We start from the raw sequence: 25,951 nt of genomic DNA, 5'->3' as shown, positions 1-25,951 counted from the left end.
AACTGTCTTTTTGAAAGCCAAGAGAGAGAGGCTTAGAAGAAAGGCAGAGTTGACCTCCCGACCCTGCAGTGTTCAGGCTTGGAGAAAACAATCTGCATACTTTAGAAAGGCTCTTATTGCCAGTAAACGATCCTCATTTAAGGAATTTATTTCAAAAATAAATTACCAAACTGATAGTAAAAGAATGTTTAAATTTGTGAATGATCCTAATGAATAATCCTGCTGGCTCACCTAAACAAACCTTCATAGTTAAACAACTTTCTTTGAATTCTTCTGTAGCGAATGCTTTTGCACAGCATTCCTGTAGAGCTAATAACAAAAACACTTACACAAAAATATGTTCGTCCAGAAATAAGCAAAAAACTACACTCCTGCAATTGAAATTTCAATATTCTACTAATTCGGTGTTTGAGGCACCTATTACTCGAGATGAACTGACCTATGCTTTTAGAAGCCTTCCTTGTAGAAAATCACCTGGTGGAGATAGATTCCATTCTGAGTTTCTCCACCATCTTGGTCCTAAAGCGTATGAGACCGTTTGGATCTTTTTCAATGTAATTTTAAACACTGGTATTGTACCAGCTGAATGGCGAACTTCTATCATTTTCCCATACATAAAAAAGAAAAAGATCAGGATGGTCTCCATAACCATAGACCAATATCACTTACTAGTATTATGGGGAAGGCTATGGAGAAAATAATTGTGAGAAGACTTAATTATTACTTAGAAACTTGCTGACTTCTTGCCGAGGAGCAGGCGGAGTTTAGAAGCTCCAGATCTACTAACGAACATGTTGCCCTCCTGAGTCAATGTGTCAAGGACGCCCTGGACAATAGAAAGGTCCTCACCGCCATTTTCATTGACCTCAAGTCTGCCTACGACAAAGTACAGCGGGAGTGCCCCCTACTGAAACTGTTGGGGCTAGGCATTAGAGCAAATCTTTTTAATTGGATTAGAGGCTTCCTGGGCCAGCGCTCTTTCAGAGTCAGGTACGGCAATGCTCTATTAAAATCTAAGATCTTAAAAACAGGTCTTCCACAGGAAGCTGTTAGAAGCTACTTCCTTTTTAACATCTATATTAATAATTTGATTTATAAAATACAAGAGATTTCTGGCGTCAAGTGCCTTTTATACGCTGATGATTTCTAAGTTTCTGAAAAAGAAAATGCAGTGATAAACGTAGAGACTTAACTCTCTGCTTCCTTGAACGCTTTGGAAGTTTGGTATGATACTAATAATATGGAAGTGAACTTAAATAAATCATATTGCCTGACTTTCTCACTTATGCACCAATCTTTGGATCTTCAGCTGACGTATAAGGGTACCCAAATCCTCTTGTGTGATAAATTTAAATATTTGGGTGTGATTTTTGACCACAAATTAACATGGAAGCCACATGTAGAGGACTTGTCCAACCATGCTACAGAGAGACTCAGTGTCCTTAAATGCCTTGCTGGGGCAAGGTGGGGTTGCACTAGACAAACCCTGCACCAAACTTTTCATTTGTTTATCCTTCCCCTTCTGACTTACTGCTGTGAACCACTTGTTGTGGCCATGGATAATGTACTGTAGAAAAAATCCAAAATCAGTGTTTACGTATTGTTTCTAGAGCCTCTGATTGACGCCATGTTTATGTTAACTGGTGATAAACCCTTAAGAAGTGTAATTCAAGAGAAGGCCTTAAATCTCTGGGAAAAGATCATTAGAGTTCCCGGATGATTTTCACTCTGGAATGAAGTCAATCAAGATCTGATTAGAAATCTAAAGACCCAGATGGGCTTTCTACAGAGAGGTTTTTAGTTAAAAAATTCACTTGGTTTATTGAATGAACCAGAATTACTTGTTCCACTACAAAATACAATAAATTTGAAATCTTTCTGGATAATCTTGACCTCGGTCAAAAAGTAACCAAATGTAATACAGATCCCTCTATTTTGAGAGCCCTTGTTTTCGAAGTATTAAACATTTTTTACCCTGAGCCAAAGTGGCTTTGGATCTTTACTAATGGATCTCTCCTGTTTGATGGCCCTAATGCAGGTTCCGGAGTTTTCTCCAAAATTTTCTCTTTCTACATCCCTGTGGGCGGAGGTTCTGCATTTGACATTGAAATTGCTGCTATTTGCACAGCTCTTGACCAGCTTTCATGCCACCTGGAAAAATTCACAAGAATTGTTATACTCAGTGATTCACAAGCTGCTCTGTTGGCTATTGTTTCAGATAAAAATCCCATATCACAGGACATTGAATTGTCAACATTATGTACAAAACCTGGCTTCACTTGAGAAAACTATAGTCTTCCAGTGGGTTCTTGCCCGCTGTGGAATTCAAGGTAACACGAAAGTCAACCTCTTGGCAAAAAAGGATGCTTTAATCATGCAGAATATTTCTCGTCCTTTGCCTTTCCATACTTTTGAGGATCTTATTAAAAGATCTTTCAAAGTACGTGCTCAGGAAGATCTCTGTCATCATGTTTCTTATAAGTCTTGGAAATATGCTATCCCGAATTTGTGTAATGGTCCAAGACGTAGAGCGGTCGCTGAATTCTGCCTTGCCTCCGGACGTGACTGCCTACAATATCATCTTCATAGATTCAAAATTGTTCCTTCTCTGATAGGCACTCTGTGCAGCACTGGAGAGGTAATGGTTGCCTCACATCTACTCCACGGTCCTGCTCTGCGCAAGACTTTTCTCGCCGAGCGGTACTGTGAGGCAAGAGATAATTTAGATTTATGAACTAGGTTACAGCCTTTTTTTTTTTTTTTTTTTTTATTGTGTTGCTGTATTCCATGTTCTTTGTTCTTGTTTTTTGCTGTAACTGTTCATAATTTGCCATTGGAAATTTAAAAAAAAGTCTCATTTTCATTTACAAATATTTTGCCTTACACTTTTATTGTCATTTTCCTCTTCAGGACGTCCAGCTTGCTTCAAATTAACTGTTTTCATTCATGTGCCTGACAAAAAGTTTAATCTATTCATTAGTATTGCATATTACTAATGAATAGACTTTATTTATTTCCTGTTTTGATTTCTTAAAACACAGTAATGAAGAATAAAAAATATTATTATTTCCTGTTTTTAAAGGGGAAAGATAAAATATTTGAAAAATTTAAATTTTTAAATTTATTTTAAAATTTTAATGTTTTTGAAAAATATTTTGGATATATTAATTTATTTTAAAATTTTAATAACTACTTTGATTATATTTGCTTATGAATAAAAATTGCTGTGTTTTCACTATACAACTGCTATACTTATAATCATTTATTTTTTCCCACTTTATTATTTATCTTAATAGTAATACTTTTTTGTCTTTTAGAATGATGCGACTGTCACATTTAAAGATAAATGTAAGAACTCTTATTGCAGTACCTGGTCGTTATTATGCTTCAAATTATTTTTTCATATCAACTCCAATTTTTTATGTAAATGGAGGTATGTTTATCTTTACTCTTGTTAATTGTGAAATATACAGGGGTTGGACAAAAATATGGAAACACCTTTAAAAAAACATGTTTCTTTGCTTAATATGGTGTAGGAAACCCATTGGCATCCAAAACAGCTTGCGGTCTTCTCGGAATGGATAAATACAGTTCCTGTATGTTTGCCAAAGGAATATTATACCATTCTTCCTGCAAAACAGTGGCAAGTTCAGATAACGATGTTGGCGGTAGATAACGAGAACGCACTTTCCGTTCCAATGTAGACCACAAAGGTTCGATAATATTCAGGTCTGGTGACTGTGGTGGCCAGGGGAGATGGGACAACTCATCCTCGTGCTCAGAAAAACAGTCCTGGACAATGTGAGCTGTGTGAACAGGGGCTTTGTCGTCTTGGAAGACACCATCACCATCGGGGAACAAAGTTTGTACCATGGGATGAACTTGATCAGCCAAAATGTTCACATAAGTCTTGGCAGTCCATGAGCCCTGACACAGTTGTCATGGGGCTAGCCCATATGGCTGCCCAGACCATAACAGAACCCCTGCCATGTTTCACTCTTGGCAACAAGTAGTCTGTATTATAGGTTTGAGATGGCGTTCTCCAGACGTAAACTCGGCCAGAAGTGGGAAACAATGTGAAAGAAGACTTGTCAGACCATATTACTCACTTCCACTGCTCTATAGTCCAGGCTTTATGACTTAAACACCACCTTTTCCTGTTACAGGCATTAGCATCACTGATGAGTGGCTTCTCAATTGCAGCACGGCCACCAATTCCCTGTTTATGAAGCTCCTTTCTAATTGTTTTGGTACTCACAGGGTTTGGTAACACAACATTCATTTCAGCAGTAGTCTTCTTATTTTTCGTCACAATTGCCCTTAATGATCGTCTGTCACGATCACTCAGGACACACTTTCGTCCGCGCTGTGATTTAGCAGATGATGTTTTTCCGCTTTTCAAATGTGCGGAATAAATCTTCGATACAGTACCTCTTGAAACACTAAACACCTCGGCTACCTTGCTTACGGAAGCACCTACCATACATGCTCCAACAATTTGCCCACGTTCGAAATCTGTTAACTCTGACATAATGCAATGACAACCTCACATAACAGTACTCCGACAACAACTGAACTGTTTAGCACATTTACGATGTTGTATAGGTGGCGTCAGTAGTCAAAAACGCCAGCGCCACCTACATATTTCATTAAAATCAATCTTTCTTTTCAAACATGCATTTCACGAGGTGTTTTCATATTTTTGTCCATCCACTGTATGTATGCTGTTAAAGGAAATTAAGATCTAGAGATTCACAACTCATTTTTTAGGTACTCATTTTTTTCCTGCATGCAGTATAAGATTTTGCATTAGATACACTTTAATGATATGAAATGGATGAACGAGATACACATCAGTTTTATAAAATTTGTACCATTCGGTTTCGAGGGCCATAAAAAACCGCCAACTATTGTTGATGCTAATGCTGCCAAAAATAATTGTGGCAACCCAAATAATTGCGGCAAGAAGGGAAGTATAATAGTAAATAACTATCTAAGATTGATGTTCTAATTTAGATGAAAGGTTAATTTCCTATAATACTTTTTTATTATTATAATTTATATGAAAAAGGCTAAACATGACTGAATGGAAGCATAAGAGTAAATAACTATTTCAGATCATTATTATAATTTATATAGAAATTGCTAAACATAACCGAATGGATGCCTGCATTGCTATATTGCTACCGACTTATCGCTAAAGCATAATTTCATCTCGTTGGTTGTTCAAACGTAATTTTTTATAATGAATGATGCCTTTTCTTTGAAAATATTCTTAGTAAAGTCGCTCACTTATTTGTTTGCCGCATTTTACAAGGGTAAAAACAATTGGATTTTTGTCAATTTTCTTTTACTTTTTAAGTGAAAATAGGTCAATGTGATAAAGTCAAGGGTGTGCGCAGTGCCATTTTTGTGCAATTCTAGGATTTTTTTTTAAGTGAAAATAGGTCGATGTGCACATGGATGCCGAGTATGTGCAATTCTTAAAAATGCGTCAAGCAGTGGGTGATTCTGCACTTTACCCAAAATTCTATTGCCGACTTTTCGTCATGGGCAATTCCCAAATTGTTAAATCCATAGGATAAAAAAAAAAGGATTTAAAAATGAAACTAGTATTTCAATGGCGTCTTAAGAAATATAGAACTATATAAACTTATGCAATCTGAAATCAACGCGTACACTAGATTTGTTGCTCTGTTAAATGGGCGCGTTTGCTAGATTTGGCGCTTTTGCTCATACATTTTCGCTGCAATTTTTTTATGGCCCTCGAAACCGAAAAGGTAAAGCAAAAAGACTTTTAAAGATATTGTGTGATTTTCTGAGATATAGTTAGAAATAGTTAACGTGATCCTGATTATGCAAATGCAACTAGAAACGTAGTAATTATGTAACATTTTCAATATCTATGCCTGTCCTTAGAAGAACAAATTTATAGCTTCATACATTTGTTAAAAAGGAAGTTTCTGTAAGTTTATACTGCATTTACCCTGTTGCGAGTTGATCTTTTTCTGCTTTATTTGTTATTTAGAAAATGTCCCCTAGTTTATTGGTATCATTATTAGGATTAGCATGATTTTTTTTTTTTTTTTAATTTTCATTTATCATGATTAACTATAGAGGGTAAAAGTATATTTACGGGCATCCCTTGGTGAAAATTCACGATTTTTGGCAGTACATGGATACCGAGTTTGTTTAAAAATCAGCGCTACACAAAGCCAAAATAATAAGACAAAGAATTGCACAAACTCGATATCCATGTACACATCGACCTATTTTCACTTTAAAAAAAATCTCAGAATTGCACAAACTTAGCATTGCACTTTGACATTATCCATGTACAGATCAACCTATTTTCACTTAAAAAACATCAGAGAATTGCACAAACTAAGCATTGCACACTCCCTTGACTTTGTCCATGTACACATCGAATCACTTGACTTTGTCGATGTACACATTGAATCCTTTGACTCTGTCCATGTACACATCAAACTATACTCACTCAAAGAAGCAGCCAACAAAAAAATATATAATCTCAATAGACTACATTTTAAATCAAACAATGAAATAAAATAAAAAGGAAGTTCATCTTTGCACTACAGAAGGGAAATATCCACTTTCCTTATTTACGAATTAACACATCTTCAGTCAAACAAAATTCCTTAACAGCATCCATAAACTAAAATTATCTCAACTAGAATCTGTGTACTAGCGTTGCCACATAAATTCACAAAATAAAAGTCAAAAATATCCTCCGTAGCATTGTATCATTCGACCATACGCATTTCTTTCTTACAAACAGATCAACCTATTTTCACTTAAAAAACATCAGAGAATTGCACAAACTAAGCATTGCGCACTCCGTTGACTTTGTCCATGTACACATCGAATCCCTTGACTCTGTCCATGTACACATCAAACTATACTCACTTAAAAAGTCAAAGGAGTAGCCAACAAAAAATATATATAATCTCAATAGACTACATTTTAAATCAAACAATGAAATAACATAAAAAGGAAATTCATCTTTGCACTACACAAAGGAAATATCCACTTTCCTTATTTACAAATTAACACATCTTCAGTCAAACAAAATTCCTTAACAGCATCCAAAAACTTCCTAAAATTATCTCAACTAGAATCTGTATACTGGCGTTGCCACATAAATTAACAAAAGAAGAGTCAAAAATATCCTCCGTAGCATCGTATTGTTCGACCATATGCATTTCTTTCTTACAAACAGGACACTTAATAATGGCTACTAAGTAAACCTTCATTTACATACCAGTCAAGTAATGCTCTTTTCCCCTTTCTTTCCAAATCGTACAGAAACTTCAAATTAATCTTACCACATTCAGCCATTTTACTGTCTAAACTCGAAAACAAGCAGTGTACGTATTAACCAACACACACAACAAGCCCTTACAAATTCACTGCTATCGTGCAGTTTGGCTAGTCTGGAGAACTGCATGCTTCCAAATATACATTTTAATTCTTTCGTGTCTTAGAAGAAGCCCATGAATTCTGAAGTTTTGTTATCACTAAGGGTTTGGAATAGTTTTATTCATTTGTATTATTACTTCCATTATTTAGACTAGTCGATTCAGTAATATTTCTGTCCTTCTGCACAGCATCTGTTTTTGCATTAAATATCAGAGCAGCTGTTGTACTTGGTCACTTCATGGCTGGTTTAGTTTTGTTTATATTTTTGGCCCTGTGCCAAATATCTAAAAAGTCACCTGGCTTCCTGCTGTAGGAAATTCCCAAAAAATAAACTATTATTCATTTATTAGTTGCAAAAATTTAATCTTTTGCATGTTGTATCAAAAGATATATGCATACACACTTTCACTGTAATCACATTTTTTGATGCTGTCTTCTTTTTAGAATCTTTATTTTATGAACTAAATAATGAAATTTGGTCAATAACTGTTGTTTTAGTGATTAGTAAATGATTAATTACTATCCTGAAAGTTAATGCAAATGTAGATCAAATTCGTCATAACTGAGAAATGATTAATTAGACTAATGATGCAAATGTTTAAAAAATATCAAACAGGTGCTAAAACATATTTAGTGTCGATTCCCAAAATCTGATTGTTTTTTAAATTACGATGAATCAAGTTCTAATCCATCAATACTTGCAATATATTGTTGGCCATTAAAAGTGTATCACCGGCAAGGATAAAAAATAACACAACTATATTTGTTGCACAGATTCCCTGTAATGCAAAGATGGAATTATTAAAATTTAAAAATGATGTAGGGGGGATAGGTCTTATGTCCAGTATTGAATGCTGCTATCATGAGTAGCAATAACTATATGATGAAATGTTGTCTAAGAAATCTTGAATTTTTTTATGGTACTACAGCTAATATTCATTGCCAGAACTCATCTGTCGTAGTCATTAGTGGTCTTTATTGAGCCAGTGTCTGTGATATCATTGATCAGATGTGCACAATTGAGGAAAGATCTTGTGAATGTGCCAGTTAAAGCAGAATCATAATAGGGCAGGTGTTAGTGATGACTGCCATGGACCTAGAGAAAGCACTGTGTTTGTAAGTGTATAATGTCTGTGTGGCAAGGGGACACACAAAATACATGGTGAACTGATAGTTCTCTAGAGTGCTTGTGTTAGGAGAATATGGTGGGAGACCCTCTTTCTGCTCCCAGGTTGTGCTCCATCAGAACTGGGATGGAGCTGAATAGTTAGCATGGCCCAACCATACCTAATATATATCTTCTGGGTGGTTGTTGTTGCTGCCTTGCTTCAATCTGTATCTCTGTGTCCAGAAAGTGTTGGATTTTGAACAGAACTGATAGTTGTGTGTTGTTCAATGGAAAGTAACTCTAGAGCATAGTCTTCCATAATGAACATTATTACCTACTAGTAGGTGTTGAAGAGATATAACAAGGTGTTATTGTTCTAAGGAACAGTAAGTAGGTATTCAGAAGATATTTAAAAGCAGTAAAAACATACTTACAAAATTTAGCTGTTTAGGCATTTTGTCAAAATAAACATTTGTTCAAAATTTAGCTGTTTAGGCATTTTGTTAAATAAACATAATGCACATCAAAGCTGTGCATTTTTCAAAATTCATATAAAATCATGTCAACCATCTATCCATACTGATGAGTTGTGTGTTAATTCCATGATTTTTTCCCCATTTTCAGTTCTTAGTATGTGTATAAAATTCTAACAACATGGCCCGTAAGTCTGTACTTTCCACAGTATCCCTTAATTTGCAGGTAATAATATATATTACTGCAGATGTTGTGGCAGGAATTGTCCATGTTCTGTTTGGTTCCATACTATAAGTGCTGTGGAGAAACTTGAGTTAAAACTTCTCAAGGAAGAATCAGCAAGCCATAAAAAGTAAGAAACTGTGTTTTGGCAGCTTCTGAATTTATTGAAAAATTAAAAGCCTTAGCATGTTTGTAGATATGGTGATGCATAGGTAAGTATCCCAATGAACATTTCCCATAGCAGCACCTTTAATTATAAAATTGTGTGCAGAGACTAGTATTCTAGTAATTAGTAAGAATATGATGTATTGCCTATTCATGCATTTGTGTGCATCATTAAAGGCACCAAGTGCAGCCACAGATACCACTGATGTATCATTAAAGTGCAAACAGTCTGACCCTGAAGATAATGTATTGCTGTAGGTGCAGACTCTTTATGTCATGTGATACTGTATTTCTTGTCCTAGAGCCCATACAACCATCTGCATGAGATGTCTTAGACATTGACAGTAGGGGTTGTTTTAAACCTGCAAATTATTTCATCCATCGTTCTAACTACTGTCACATAGCCATACCTATATGACAGTAGTTAGACTTTGACCATCATGAGGAAGAAGTAATTTTGCAGTTTGATAGTCTACATTCCATCATTACACTAGAATACTAAGCACTTTTAGTCAGATAAATGTGAAGGAAACACAATTCTAAAACCTATTCTGAAAAACCTGCCCTTTCTTCTCTTTTACACTGATTCTTGGTGGTGTAACAAGTACCTATTATATGCATTTGTACTACCTTATTGTTTATTTTTCAGTCCTAGTTGTTCTTTTCAAATTTCACATCAGTGGGCTGCTGTCTTCATATTGTTGCAATTTTAATGGCCAGTAGGGTATTTATGACTTTAAATATACAGTAAATAAATAATTTTCAATTAAAAAAAATTTTTGATGTTTTTTTTTTTTTTTTTTTTTTAAATTTATCAAATTACTTTTTCCCTCCTTCAGTATATTCTTGTTAATATCTACAGTGGAGTAGCGAGTATAACTGCCACCCGGGGCAAAATACCTTTTTGCCCCCCCCCCCCCCCGAAAACACAGTGATATGAAAATCCTGTTTGGAGACCATTTAGCGCCTCTCTGCGAGCGGCGCCGGGGGCATCATATATCCCCTTGCGCCCCCTCACTACGCCATTGTATATTTATAACATTTATTGCTTATTAAATTAATGCATTGTTGTTTTTTTATATAATTACAGCTCCTCATATCGGCCATATGCAATCATGTGTGTATGCAGATGCTCTTGCTAGAGTTCACAGCTTACTTGGGAAAAAAATTGTATTTTCAACTGGCACAGATGAGCATGGCTTAAAGGTAAAATACTTCAAACTTTGAAAAATATTAATTTTCTTTTCTTCGGGAAAGTTGAAAGCAAATCTGAAGTTTTCTTCTTGGTGGGAGAGAAATTCTGTGAAATATTATGTAATGTGTCGTGCAACAGTTAACAGAAACTCATTTTAAAGAATACTAAAGGGTTTTCTTCATATGATTAAAATGAAAATATGCCAATGTAAAATAAAGCAGAAAAACAGCCTTACCATTAGTTTAGATTTTAGTTTTTGCTTTTCTTACTTTGCAGAATTTTTTTGCTCATGAAGAAGAGTGATCTTTCTTAGATCACTCTCATTTATTTAAAATTCTTTGCCAATTAGAGCTGATTTTTTTTGGGGGGGCTTCCTAATTTTACATTGATTTATGCATACTATAAGAATCGAAAGTATTCCCATGTGTGTAATTAAAAGTGTCATTTTTTTAAAAATTTATGTACTGCAAAATTTTTTCTTCTGTTTTTACTGTTCTAAAGAAAACTTTTGATAATGGATAGTGGTTTATGTTTATTTTCTTCTGGTTTTAGCTAAACAAACTTCGTGCAGCTATGAGACTTTTAAATAAATTACTTTATTGGTCTTTGTGCTACACTGTTTAAAATAAAGGAAGAAAAAAGCTTTAAAAAGAAAAAAATTAAATTAATATAAAGGCTAAAAGTACAGGAAGCAGACTAGCAAATAAATTCATGATTACATAAAATACAAGATGTTTATACATTTTCTACATGTAATAGAAAACCATTTTAAAGAAACATTTGATATAAATTAATGTGATTATGTATAAATAAATAATTCTTGTTGTTTCTCTTTGTTTTCAGAAAAATGTGTTTTTATTATTAATAAATTTTAAACTTTTTTTAGGTGTATTTAACAATCTTTTCATAGGCAGTAAAATAAACAACTTCTTTTGGCTTTCATTTTTTCTTCTGCTATTAATTTTCGGGGAATTTTAATATGGGTAAATTTAAAATGAAAGAAAATACAGTAGTGCTTTACAATCATTAAATGGCTTTTCTTTTGAGTGAAGTATAAAGCAATAATTTGAAAAGTTGTAATTTTTATTCTTAATACAAATGCACTGCTCTGGAAAGTTTGAAACTACTTACTGAAATATGAAAAAGTGCTGTATAAAGAAACTAATAAAACTTTAAAATACAAAAATTACTTTTTTCCGCCTATTCTTTTGTTGCACTATCAAGGGCAAAAAAAAAAAAAAAAACCATGCATAGCATTATATTTCAGTTGTTACAAATAACTGAATTCAATTGGGCATGCCAAAGTGCTTCGATTAATAATTCGATAATATGATTTCAGACTATGCACACCTTTCATAACAGTGTCCTTTTACAGTGCCTTCTTTTAGAGAAAAATTTTCCTAAGTTATTCAAGTATGGTTCCGATTAGATCGAGTGTCAGGTATTGCCATATCTTTAAGTTTATCAGAATGTGTGAAGAATGTGTTTGAAGAATGTGTGATCAATGGATTATGAGAAATAACTCCAGATGTTGCTGGACACCCTAAATGCCTCAAATCTCTCATTATCTGTAGAATGCAAATCTAAATAAAAATCAGTAGGAGCTTAGTAGTTTAAAGGCATTAATTAGATATGATACATACTTTTATGATAACATATGATTATGATAACATACTTTTCCTAGATACCATTAAAAGTCATGAAGCATCAATGTTTCAGTAGCTAAAAAGTACATTTCTTGCTATATGGATTACCTGTATCTTATGAGGTGAATGTTTGCTTGTATAATCTTTCTCAATATCCAACTGCCAGCACAATAAATAAATGAATAGAATTTTTTCTTACCAAAATCTAGTATTTTGAAATACGAATACTCAACAAAAGGAAGCAGATCTGCCATAAAAGCAATTTTTCTCCAAAATAACTGAGATTCTTACATATCAAACATCTGCTGGTTAGGGAATTGGAGGGTTACCCTGTAAGAATAAATTGATTGATATTGTATTCATTTTGTCCATGATCACACATTCTGCTATTGAGTGATTGTGGAAGGAGTTGATGTTTTACTACTCTGTACTTAACCTAAACAATAAGCCCCCATGTTACCACCATACCTTCATATTATTTTCCTGTATCTAAATGATGATATAAAATCCAAAATCGCTGAAATCCCAACAATTCTGAATCTTTGATTTTGTACAGTATTTACATTGTTTTGTAGCATGCGAAACCAAGTAATTTTTTGCTTAAATATAGTTTCTCAAAAAATAATTAATTTGTGTTACTTACATTTACTAAGATTTTAATGGTTATTACAAGGAAATAGTGAGTGTAGTGGAATCATAATCAATAATTTTCCAGTGGGATGGCATTAAAAATGATGAATTTTGGAAAAATTAAGCCAGCCAATTATTGCTTATTGAAGGTGAGTACTGAAAATAAATGCATTTATTTCTTTCAACATGAATCCACTACAGTGAACTACTTTTTAACCCTTTGAGTACTAAATTATTAGAAGATTTTTATGCCCATGGGACAGATTTAGTTTGTTGCTATATGGATTAATATGTAAAAGTAATACATTTTATTTGGAATATATTTATTTATATTGGAACTCCAATATAATAATTTTGAAACAGCATTTTAATTAAAAAATAGAAATAAATATAGTAATGAAACAAAATAGAAATATTTATATAGAACAAGAACAACTTAATCTAATTTGTACCGTGTGGTCATATAATGAATATATAATAGTAGTCATATAATGAATTTTTAATTTCAGACATCTCAGGATAGTGTATCAAAAAACAGGGGTAATATTAAAGATAAGTGGAATTAACCTTATTTGCAACTGTAAAATGTCATAAACAAACGTCAGGCAATTGTTTGCAATCAACGCCCACTGGCGGGGCTGCCGCAAACATCAACGTCAAGTCTCACTCGTCAAATGTACCCATAGGGTTAATGAAAAGTTACATTTCTGTTTGCTTCTTGACTGAATTAGCCTTCAGTGAAAATATAATATTCTGGGACTTTAAATGCATTTACATTCTACATCACTTTGATTTTGTGCACAAAAAAAAATGCTTTCGTTTTTTTGAAACATTTTTTGTTTTGATGAGTCTGGCATAATCTCATGTTTGTCTATCTTCATCTTGCATGCATCTTGCAGACCATTCTGAAAATTAATTTTGAGACCATTGATAACTAGTGAGATTAAACTAATGAAGATTGAAAAAGAGAATTGCATTTTGCAACATAATAATTCTAGCACAGATGGTAAGTTGAAAACCATTTGCTAAACATTACTTCTCCACTTTGTTGCCAAATTTATGATCAAGAAAGGTGATTATAAACCAAATAAAATAAAAACATCTGCCCTGAAGATAAGGATAGTGCTGACAGATCAACTTCCAATCCGCCCCGTGAAATTGATAAACAGATTTCGGATCTCAAAACGTACTTTCGCTTTGTAGATACAAATTACATATTAGTAAATATATATCGGAAATTCTATTTGACATAATCTTTCTAATCTATCATAACCTAATAATGACGTTTCTGCCCCCCCCCCCTCTGCCGCAGAGCAGCGTGAAATTGATAAACAGATTTCGGATTTCAAAACATACTTTCACTTTGTAGTAAATATATATCGGAAATTCTATTTGACATAATCGAAAGTTCAAGCTTACTTTTATAAAATTGCTCTAACAGTCTGCAAAAAATAATAAGCCGGATCCAATTCGAAGACTAAGGAACAACGCAATCGGCAACATTAACTGAATTAGATAACTTTAGCTTAGCGTATAACTCCGTTACAATTTAAACGCGCATGCGCACAAACATATTCGCAGCCGTAAGGGTCTTACGCGCTCTCGTAAATGCCTGTGCGCATGCGTGAACGCGATGCATGCGGAGAAAGTTTGTAGCTTTGAGGTCCGGATTATAGATCATTCCGGATTATGGGTGTCCGAATTAACGACTTTTGACTGTATTTGCAGGAAACAATTATTCTGGGAATTCTATATCTATGTTCTACTGTATGTCTATTTAATACACCTGCAGACCTGAAAAAAATCTTTAATGAAAGAATTGCTCATATCATACAAATTAATTTTAAGGCTGGACACCTTTAATGATTCAAGTGTTTAAAGTATGGCATTACTAGTAAAAATTTTTTAAAAAAGGATTATTTGGATCATTATGCATATTTTGATGAGAATCTGTTTTTGTTTTTGATTTGATTTTTTAATATCCTTTTGTAAGTTACATTGTAAAAATTGAAATTTATCTTGAAACTTTTAAGAATTAGTTTAAAAATTGCTTTTTAAATAGATTAATTATATTTTCATAGGTACAGCAAGCATCTGAAGCTGCTAAAAAACATCCTTTGGAGTATTGTACTGAAATGTCAAGTAAGTTTAAGGTAAAAAGCTAGTAAAGGTAATTTTATTGCATGCAAATTTTTCAATAGTTTGAACAAAATTTAAAATAGAGAGGTGGAAGAGATATCTTTTTTTAATTGGTTTCTACTCTTTAAAACATCTACATAAGTGTATCTAGAGAGAACTTTAACACTTAATTGCAATTAGTTTATCTATAATTAGAAAATAATATATCATAGTTAATGTAGTACAGTTGATTTAAGTCTTAACAAAATAAAGCATCAAATTATGAAATATTAGAGATAAATAGCTTTTTCTTCAGTTCTTTTATGTTAGAAGAAATTATATACTAAAATTAAAATAAATTTGTTATAACCCTTTGCTGAGTATATTACTGCAAATATTAATTATATCAGACTATGTTAGTTTCTGTTAAATGCTCATGTTTTACACATTTTCCATATTTCTCTGAAAAAACATATGAAATCAGAAATCAGATTTTGTTTAGGGCAGTAGTTAACTAATTCAATCAAGCTATGTTTAGTAAGAATAAATAATAAAGTTAAATTAAATTTAAATAATTCTCTTGCACCATTGCTGCAAGGAATGAAATTTGAATTTAACAAACATTCTCTATTTGTATAAAGCAAATTTAAAGGTAATTAAAATTTAAGTTTTAAATTATGAAATTTTAATTGCATACAAATAAATGATTAATTATTGCTGCAAACTAATTTACAATATCATTTAAATTCTGAGAGCATATGTAAATTAAGTGCGAGTATCTAAAACCATGAAAAAATATATAATTCCAAAAAAATAATCCGAAAAATTTTTTAAAATATTTTTAAGACTAAATTAATTTGCATTAGTGAATAATTGTTGAGTAGGCAGGAGACAGATCTTATCAAGGGAAAGTTGTTTCCAAACCCAACGCTTCAGTTACTCAATTCGTATTTCATCATCCATATAGGCAAGGGTATAGTAGTATTCAAAACCAGAAGTAAATCAAATGTAGTGAATACTAAAAAATTTTGAGAAATTAACACTCAACTTAACCTTATAATAGCACCCTCTATTTATACAGTTAGCAGAAACATACTACTGAAACCTCACTTAGTTTAGCAAATGCTACTCCACTCTCCAAAATACAGATGTATAGAAGGTAAGTTAAATTAAAACTTACTATTTACTTGCCTTTTTTAGTATTATTTATGTACTTTTTATACATTGCATTTAGTTTATTTTTGATTTACATGCATAATTCGTGTCGGGGAAGTTTTCAAATAGGCAAAGGTTTCTAAATTACTTTAGTTTTCTACTCTTTTTACATTGACAATTTACATTTAATTATTATTTTGATTTTTAGTCAATTTGCTTTCTAAATTTCTCAAAATTCCTTTTATTAAAATTTTCTAATAATTCACTACATTTGATTTACTTTTGGTTTTGAATATTAACTATACCCTTGCTTATGTGGATGCGTAAACACGAATAGAGTAATTGAAGAGTTAGGTTTGGAGGCAACTTCCCCTTGATAAGTTCTGTCTCCTGCCTGCTCAAACATTGTTCACTAATGCAAATTAATTTAGTCTTAAAAATATTATTAAAAAATTTTAGGATTAATTTTTTTGAATTATATATTTTTTTCATGGTTTTAGATACTTGCACTTAATTTACATATGCTCTCAGAATTTAAATGATATTGTAAATTAGTTGGCAGCAATAATTAATAATTTACTGTATTTGACGGCATATAAAACACACCCTTATTTAGAAAGCCACACACGCACGCGGGAAAAAAGTTACAATAGTCCGCGCGAAAGCGTGGTACCACAATAATTTAAAATGTGGTTTCTTTTAGTTCTCATGTTTCGTAAAAGCCAAATAAACAATCATTGAATGCAATTACCAAACATATTTTTATTAAAGAAAATTAACAAATGGCAAGCTATTTTGAACATGATATCTAAATTTCAATAATGAATAAATGACATGATACAATCAAACATGATACAGTCAAAAGTCGTTAATTCAGACACCCATAATCCGGAATGATCTATAATCCGGACCTCAATTAGCTACAAACTTTCTGCGCATGCATCGCGTTGACCTTTGCGGCTGCAAATATGTGTGTGCGCATGACTGTACAAAATAAAGCAGAAATAAAGCAGAAACCTGCACTTTGGCGTAGTTTAACACTCCTAGTTTATACTGAATTGTATAGCTTAATCTCTTGTTTCATGTAGTCATATTTTCCAGGGTATTTTTTTTTTAAACAAATAGTTTTAAGCACCGATACTGACACGTTTATACAGAGTAGCACCGATATCGACACGTGTGTTGGCTTAGTCAAGTAAAGTCTATGTAAAGAAGGAAAGGCTCCATAGACATAATGTGACCGTCGAACCTGTTTGAACTTTGACATCAGCTTCAAGCTTTGGCGCTTTTTGGCGACAGATATTTCACGCATGCGCAAAATAATTATGGCAGATGTAGAAAAAGTTATGTGTGTTTAAACCTTTATCCGGGCTAAAAATAGCATTCAGTATTGAAAGTTAACATGTGTCCTTCACGTATAAGATGCAGGTAACTTTTTTGAGACCAAATTTAGGAAAAAAAGTACATCTTATATTCCATCAAATACGGTATTTGTATGCAATTAAAATTTCATAATTTAAAATTTTAATTAACTTTAAATTTGTTGTATACGAATAGAGAATGTATGTTAAGCTATGTTTAGTGGTTATTCGTGACATGTGAGTTCTCATAATCTATCAAAAAAATCTATCAAGAATGTTAGTTATAATAAACTGTAATTAAAAATTATGTATGTGGTACTCTTTGCATTTTGGCTTGGAAAAATGTTTTGCTTAACAAACATTAATAGGCAGTTTTAATATAAACTGTGCTGTTTGCATTTAATCATAAATATTTCTGTGTTTTGTGCTATGATTATAGAAATATTAATTGTTTAGTAATAAGATTTATTTTTCCATGTGTTATAATGTATATCCTATTGCATAAGTTTGTGAATGTTATGCTATGCAATGCAACCTTTTTTACTCATTTATTTTTATTTTTAATAATTTTATTAGTTACATTATGCCCATGTGTTAATCTATTTAAATACTTCTTTATAGAAAATATTCACAGAAGGAGACATTGCTTTTACTCATTTTATTAGAACAACTGATGAAAATCACAAAGAAATAGTTCAGAGCTTTTGGGTATGTTTCATGATAACATTAGGTGTTAAAATATGTTTAATTTATTTTATTTAAAGATAAATTCTTTTATTTTTTATTTTTTAATAGAGGAAATTAAAGGATAATGGTCATATTACAAAAGGCAGATATGAAGGATGGTACAGTGTAGTAGAAGAGTCATTTGTCCCTGCATCTCAAGTGAAGGAATTAAAAGAAGGTTCTAAAATTACAGTGGTAAGATTATGTATTGCAATTTTTTAACTTTTTATAATTTTCATATATGGTTTAAAATTAAGCTAGTACTTTGACTTCCTCTCATTCTCATCACCTGAGCACTGGCTTCTCTTTCATTGTTTGCTTTTCTGCAGCTGAAGAAGAAAGTTCTATATTTAGACCTTCAAAATTAGTTCTGCAAATTTATGAATATTGTGCTGATTCTTCCTGCTCTAATTCTCAACTCACTCAACTCTGTTTGAAACAAACACATTTTGTTTTCCAAAATAAATATTACAAGCAAACTGAGGGATTAGCCATGGGAAGCCCCCTCAGTCCCATCCTGGCTGATATCTACATGCATTATTATGAATCAAAATTGTTTGAAACTTTAAACTTCCCGGCATGGTTCCGCTACGTAGACGATACTTTTACCCTGTTTGAAGGTAATAAAGATGATTTAAATAGAGTTCTTTCAACAATGAATTCTATTGATCCTGCTATTCAGTTCACTTTTGAACTTGAGACTTGCAATTCTCTTCCGTTTCTCGACATTCTGGTTACACCTAACACATCCAACTTCAGTACTACAGTTTACCGTAAACCTTCATCGGTTTGCCTTCCACCACACTTTAAATCATGTCATCCGACTAAACAAAAGTTAGCTTCATTTTATTCCTATGTTTTCTGTGCTCTTCAAGTTTGCTCCTCCAAACTAGCCCTTGATGAAGAACTAAATTATTTAAAAGCAATAGCTATTGACAGGGGCTTTTCACCCAACATTATTAATCAAGCAGTTAAAAAATTCTCATCTCAACACACTAAAAGCCACACTCTTATTTTAGGAGATTATAAAAATTCTGTTGTCATTCCCTTCTTTCCATCAATTAGCTATAAAGTTGCACATATTTTGCAGAAATTTAACTTTCGGGTTGTTTACTCTCCCATCAATAAAATTCCAACTTCTATACTCAAGGACCCCATTCCGGATATGAATTCTTGGGGTATTTATAGGATTCCTAGCCAGTGCGGTTTAATTTACATTGGCCAAACTAAGAGAGCCTTAAAATTTCGCGTCAAAGAACATGAGGCATATGTTAGAAAAAAGGAAACACAGAAGTCTTCTGTTGCTCAACATTGTTGGTCCGAAAATCACACTTTCAATTTTTCTGCTGCCAAAATTATTCAAAAAACATCTTCCATTGGAGAACTGGATTTTCTAGAGGCATTTCACATTCATAAAAATCTTTCTGTTCTAGTTAACGATCCTAATTCCAATCCAAATTTGCCTTCGGCTTTTAGAGAAATTATGTTTTAGTTCTGGTTTCGCCAACAGATGGCGCCACTTGCTTATTCTTGTCCAGGCTTTCTTATCTTATCTAAACATTATTTCCTATCTTGTTCATTTGCGGTTTTGCAGCTGAAGATGATGGTTCGGTAAAACCATCGAAACTAGTCCTGTGAAAATTTTGTAAATTAACGCTGATTTTTGTTGTTTGACTTCTGAATTAGTATTTATTCGCGTGTTATTGTGTCTTAACCACTAAAGATCTCAAATTTTAAGTTACATTTTATTTCCGCATGTCTCCTCCTCCTCCTCTTTATTTTTTCTTGTTCATCTAAAAGCATTTTGGTTGCTTCTATCCCCCCAGTAATGTATTCTAGATATGATTAAATGAGTGAATAAATGCTTCAGAAATTTTGTGACATATTCTGTTCTAAATAAGTATAGGTAAACATTTTTTTTTAGGTGTCATCTGAAACTGGATCTCCTGTGGAAAAAATGCTGGAAGAAAATTATGTTTTCCCTCTGTCTAAGTTTGAAAATGATATTTTACATTGGCTATCTCAAGATGGTATATCTTATAAAAATTATTCCTTAACAAAAAATGTTAATATTAAATGCTTTCCTAAATATTGTGGCTTTGTTTTACTTAAAAAAGAATGCATTTAGTGTAGTTTTTCATTTGATCTCCCTTAAAATACTCTATTTGTACAGCTACTCAGTTGCTTCAAATCATTCTTGCCTTTCAAAACATTTGTGAATTCCTCTGTATTGTGAATATATTTACTGTGAATAATGTAAGAAGTTATTCCTTGATTACTGTTTTCATTTTAAAATAGTCACAGATAGCAGATCAAGGAATGCACAGAACAAGAGAATAATGCCTGGAATTTTACTGTTATGTTTGGATTAGCACTGCTTTTTCAACTGCATTGTTGGCATGATCACAAAATCAGTCATTTGATGTTTATAACACTGGAATATTTTAATTTCATTTTCTTTTTCCTTTCAAGTGCATAGCTTTAAAGCAAATTCATTTACAATTTACTATTCTTCAAGCACAGTTTGTTATTATTATTATTATTTGGTAGCGCATGACTTTTTTTTTTTTTTTTTTCTAAAATTATTATGAGAGCTAGCTAATGCTAGTTTCACAAATATAATTGTTACTGTCTATAAAGATTTTTTCATGGAGAGAATGACTACTTTCAAGTTGATTTTTAAGCTCTTGGTGTATTGTCTTACAATGCTGCTTTTACTGTTATGTTTGGAAATATGACCTAATCATAAGCATTTACAATATATGCAGTACTTTAGCTAAAAAGCTAAATAATTTCTGCAGTGTTTTTCATGTTTTGGGTATTTTGAGGATGATTTTACTAGGCCATTTGCACTTATTTAGTACTTTTGTCGGCTTTCAATTGTGGTGGTCAGTTGAAATATAAATGATCATTCTATTCAGTATTCATCCTTCTATAAAATAAATTATTCAAAATATTTCATTGAGCTTGAAATGAAATCTTGTGATTATATTAATACCTTTAGATATTTCTTATGAAAATAAAAAAGTGTGACTGAAACAAAATTTAGATGCTAATATAATATTAAATGAACCTGTGATAAGCTGAAGTAGAATCTTTTGTTCATCTTTTATCCAAGCAAATCATCTTTATTTATTAACTATTCTTTTAAATAGTTTTATAAAAAAATAATGGGTACTTTCTTATTATCCCCCTCCCTCATCCAATTTCAGTATTCAGACAAATCATGTTTTGGGGCATATGTTTGAATATACGCATGACAATGGCTGTCCCATGCATACCCGTACCACATATGTGTTTGAATGTATGTGGATGTACATGCATTAAATATAATCTCTATTTCACTGATCAGTGTTTTCAAAAGCACTTTTTGGATCATAACTAATCATAAGGGGGTTGTGGAGTGTATAAAATTCTTTTTAGTATTATTTATGAACAGAACAGTAACTTATTTATGCATAAAGTATACCTATGAGCCATAAAACTAACCATATAAAAATTCTTCACCAATTCACAACAGTGCCAATAATTTGCTGACTTTTCATGGAGGTTTGGGTAATCAGATAATAATATTTGCTTTGGATAACTTAAAATATGTGTCCTACGTATTAATTTGGGTAGCTATTTATATCAAATTAATAACATGGTATAATATAGTGAATAACATGGTCAGGAAACTTTTATAGACTTAATAAGGTAGTGTTAAGTTTATGGTACACATTATTTTTATTATTATTGATATTAAGATTAGTGAAATGTAGAACTTTGAGAATCAGACATGCATGTATAAATTTCAAAATAAATTAATGCTGTGTTCTAAATTGAGTACAGTAGGTAATTTATTCTGTTAAAAACCTCACCTTTGTATATCATCTTTCAAGTCACCTTTGCTTAATTTAATGAGTAACTCAGTCAAACTGAAATCTGATTTTGAAACTGTAAAATGTGATGTTTGCTGTTTATAGGTTAATAAAAACTGTCCTGAAATTAGTTTTCAAGGGCAAGTACCAGAAAGAAAGTTAATATTTAAATAAGAGCTGAGCATAACGCAGTTTAGGAAATGTGTGGCGGTTCCCCCCCCCCAGTCTCCAATTGAATAAATCTTTAACCAATGCAGTGCACTAGCAGAAACTTACTCCAAGACAGGAATTCTAGGAGCTGCCACAGACATACATTCATTCTTGTTGTTCCCTTTTGAGTGAGTGCCACATTTTGCATGACAGTTGTGGCTTACTTGCTTTTTCAGTATTCTAATCTTATGTAGACCTTTCTAGCATGAATAAAGTAATTCCCTGCAAGAGTACAACCCAACCAAGACTTGAATTAAAGTAGGCTGAGTGACCTTAAATGTGTCAAATCCATTGCCATGCACACTATACTATCATGACATCTAACCTGAGAACACATCAGGGTTTGAACAGTCCTTAAAAGTCCTTAATTTTGGCCAAAATGAATAAACGGTCCTTAATTTTGCTCATTTGACATTTCTTATCATTTCTAATGATTGCCATTCTAAGTGTGAATTATGATTTCTCATGAATATGGAATTAAAATTACACGGCTCTTAACCAATCTGTTGGCGGATTTGCGTTGCAAATGATTAAAAAAAACAATTAGCTACCCGAACGAAAGTATCGGTGTCTGATTGGCTATTCACGCAATCTTTCGAAACAGGTGTTATCCATAAATTTAGGCAGATGTGACGAAAGCGTGAAGCCTGAAGTTCTTTAAGAGGCGAGAGTGATGATGAAGGTGCTCGAGAAAAAAAAAAGGGGGGGGAGATTCTGAAAATATTTGCCAAAATTAGAGCAATCCCAACCTGGAAGGGCACAACCTTCCGGCGCCAATAGGAACGAGATGCCTGGAAAGTGCATTTTCAATAAACTGTGGCTTCATCAAGCTGACTACAAAGACTGGATATTGATGGATGGCAATTCTTAAATGTGGTCTTTGTCTGAAACAAATTGAAATTTCTAGAATGGGAGTCAGCGCTGAAAATTAAGTTTCGTTTTATCATTTCAATTTGTTTTTACACGGTTTTGCTTAGCTTAATTTCTGTGTTTGTTTCAATTAAGCCATAAATTAATTTTTTATCACCTTCTACGGAGTTTATTCTCTTTTGCACATACTATATGTATGGGATATCGGGATTATGAGTTTATTTCTGAAGAGGGTCTGTTATCGATTTCGCGGGAAATCTGTTGGCTCCATTTCGATTTTAGGTCGCCAAGGGCAAATTCGGTAACGCTAGCCGAGAAAAAGTGAAGTTCGGAAATACGTTTTGAAGCTTCAATAGACAATTAAGTATTTGGTTTAAACCTATGTTGTTGATAGTAATGCATAATTTTTGCTAATGGCGATACAATTATTAGTTGAAAATAACTAATTAAAATTTTTTTAATATTTTTAAAGCTGAAAACAACTAATTGAAACTAATTTTCCTGAATTAACTAGATCAGGGTTCGTAGCGGTCCTTATAAGTGCTTATAAGTCCTTATATTTGAAAATAAAATATAAAGGCCCTTATAGGTGCTTACTTTTTCTTTAAAACCCTTATTTTTTTGTTTTTAGTGCTTATTTTTTGCTTTTAGTGCTTTTTTTTAAATGAACGCGTAATTTTTCCCCGTACCAAAGCCGAAACTAAATAAACAACTTTTCTTCCTAATATGGAATGTCAGATTGTGAATCATACTCCCGGAAACAGCTTTTCCCCCTTTCTCTGCATTAACATAACCTCTGGTGTGCGCAGAGAGTACAGACAGGTGCCCGTCGTTCTGTTGGTCAAAGAATTGCGAAAGCAGTAGAAAATTCCGGTACATTTAGCATTCTCTACCCAAATACTACACACGTTTGAATTTCTATCAAGATCTTAATAATTTGCATTCTCGTTCCGCTTGGTCAGTTCATATTCGATTTTATTATGATATTATGATCGTTATGCTTATAATATGAGCATATGTATGAATGTTTATAATAACATAGTTGCAGTAACTGCTGAAGTATAGTAGACTTCCAAAAATGGTTTTCCACAGATTTAGCTTTCTAATTAATGATATTCGGAATACGTAAATAAAGGGAAAGTAATCGAATAGTCAAAATAATTTCATTTTTTTGGCCAATACATTATACAGTACGAAGGTTGGGAGGTTCTTCCCTTTCTCTGCAAAATCACGAATATTGAAACTGTTACAGTTCGTTGCAAAACAAGCAACAGACTTTTTTTTTGGTCACTTTCCAATCTGTATTGAATAAGACTAAAAGTTTTGCGGTCTACCAACCCAAGCGAAGAATGATTCTATTCCGGAAATTTAACTCAGTCTGTTGAAAATTATAATGAAAAACACCCCAAGTCTCTTTTTTTTCCTTGATTTAGTTCTTTATTCTCCCAATATCGGCAGCTGTTGAATCCGATTGCGTAATATCATGTAGGGAAGAATTACGGCGCACATATTGCGCAATAACGTTTGCGATATTTTGCAGAGATAATTAATTTTGATGTTCGGTCCGAGATTTGTTTATGAACACTTAAAAGAGTTTTACTGTGCTTGCTAAGCAGAATATTTTTCTGTTCCATTGGTTTGTTTTTATATGATGCACATATCGAAATGTCAAAAGCATTTATTTAGCGGAAAAATCTAAAGAACGGTTACAATCTATCCCCCCCCCCTCTGCTCCTCTTTTTCAAGTTACGCTCGACTGTCCGAATATTCTCCAGTTTTCAAGTATGCGGGTAGTTAAGCTTTTACTGTTAAAGGATGACTGCATGAAGCAAATTTCTGTCTTCTGATTTCAGAAATGTTCCTCTTTTTTTACTTAAATTACTTTGCTTGCAATATCTGTTAAGGGAAAACTGATATACGATGAAAATTTAGATTTAAATTAGTTAAATATCAATATGAGTGGAAAAATAAATTGCATTTATTATTAAGTTCCAAGCAAATAGAATAAATATGCCTTATTATTATTTATTTCCTCTATTTTGAACTGAAATTTCATCATTAAATCTTGTAAATATAGTTTAGTTGTGCATAGTTTTTTTTTCTCTTATTGTAAACTAGTTCTGTAAATTGAACTATTATTTAAAATTTAAAAAAAGTAATTATTTTCCATGGTTGAGGTTCCCCCTTTCTCTGCCCATGCTTATTCTCTTGTCCCCCATGCTTATTCTCTGTTAATAAATACTGCATTTCTCATATTTTAAATTACGAGTCTAATTTTTGAAGTTATGCAGTTGTGTATAATGTAATTAGATAGGTGCTTATTTTTTTTCCTTAAAATGTGCTTGAAAAGTGCTTATTTTTTGAACTAAAATATGGCTATGAACACTGTAGATGCAAAATTAACTTTCATGAATTACTATAGTTATTGGATAGAAGTTTAACTGAAAATATACATTCCGTATTATATATATATATATATATATATATACACTATATATATACAGTACAAAGTCCGAGGTCTGGACTCGTCGGGACTTCGGCGATCCCAGATTTGAGATTTTTCCGGATATTAGATCATTTTAAATCTACTAAGATGGCACGTAGAAATTATAAAATTGAAAATATGAAATCGTGATTTATGAAATAATGAAGCATTTATGATTTTAAAGGGTATCAAAATTTACAAAAGAAAAGAGCTTAATATTTATATGTTTACTTTATTAAACATTTCTTTCAATGTGAGTTGTTTGATTTGTTTTCTCTGCTAATAC

General features: G+C 32.5%; 1 protein-coding gene across 1 annotated transcript in view; it reads left to right on the top strand.

Annotated features, from left to right (window-relative positions):
- The window catches only part of MetRS-m (Methionyl-tRNA synthetase, mitochondrial), a 64,467-nt gene that overhangs the window by 6,767 nt on the left and 31,749 nt on the right, over positions 1 to 25,951 (top strand). The window contains exons 3-8 of the mRNA XM_085809827.1: positions 3,318 to 3,348; positions 10,500 to 10,615; positions 14,962 to 15,033; positions 18,136 to 18,222; positions 18,310 to 18,435; positions 20,165 to 20,270. Coding sequence (XP_085665953.1) covers positions 3,318 to 3,348; positions 10,500 to 10,615; positions 14,962 to 15,033; positions 18,136 to 18,222; positions 18,310 to 18,435; positions 20,165 to 20,270 — 538 coding nt within the window. The remainder of the gene's footprint in view (positions 1 to 3,317; positions 3,349 to 10,499; positions 10,616 to 14,961; positions 15,034 to 18,135; positions 18,223 to 18,309; positions 18,436 to 20,164; positions 20,271 to 25,951) is intronic.

The sequence above is a fragment of the Stegodyphus dumicola genome, chromosome 2, assembly GCF_044657685.1.
Source record: "Stegodyphus dumicola isolate Sdum_Otavi_A_Nest chromosome 2, ASM4465768v1".
Lineage (NCBI taxonomy): Eukaryota > Metazoa > Arthropoda > Arachnida > Araneae > Eresidae > Stegodyphus > Stegodyphus dumicola.
Note: the sequence above shows the minus strand (reverse complement) of the source record. Positions and strands in the feature narration are given on the sequence as shown.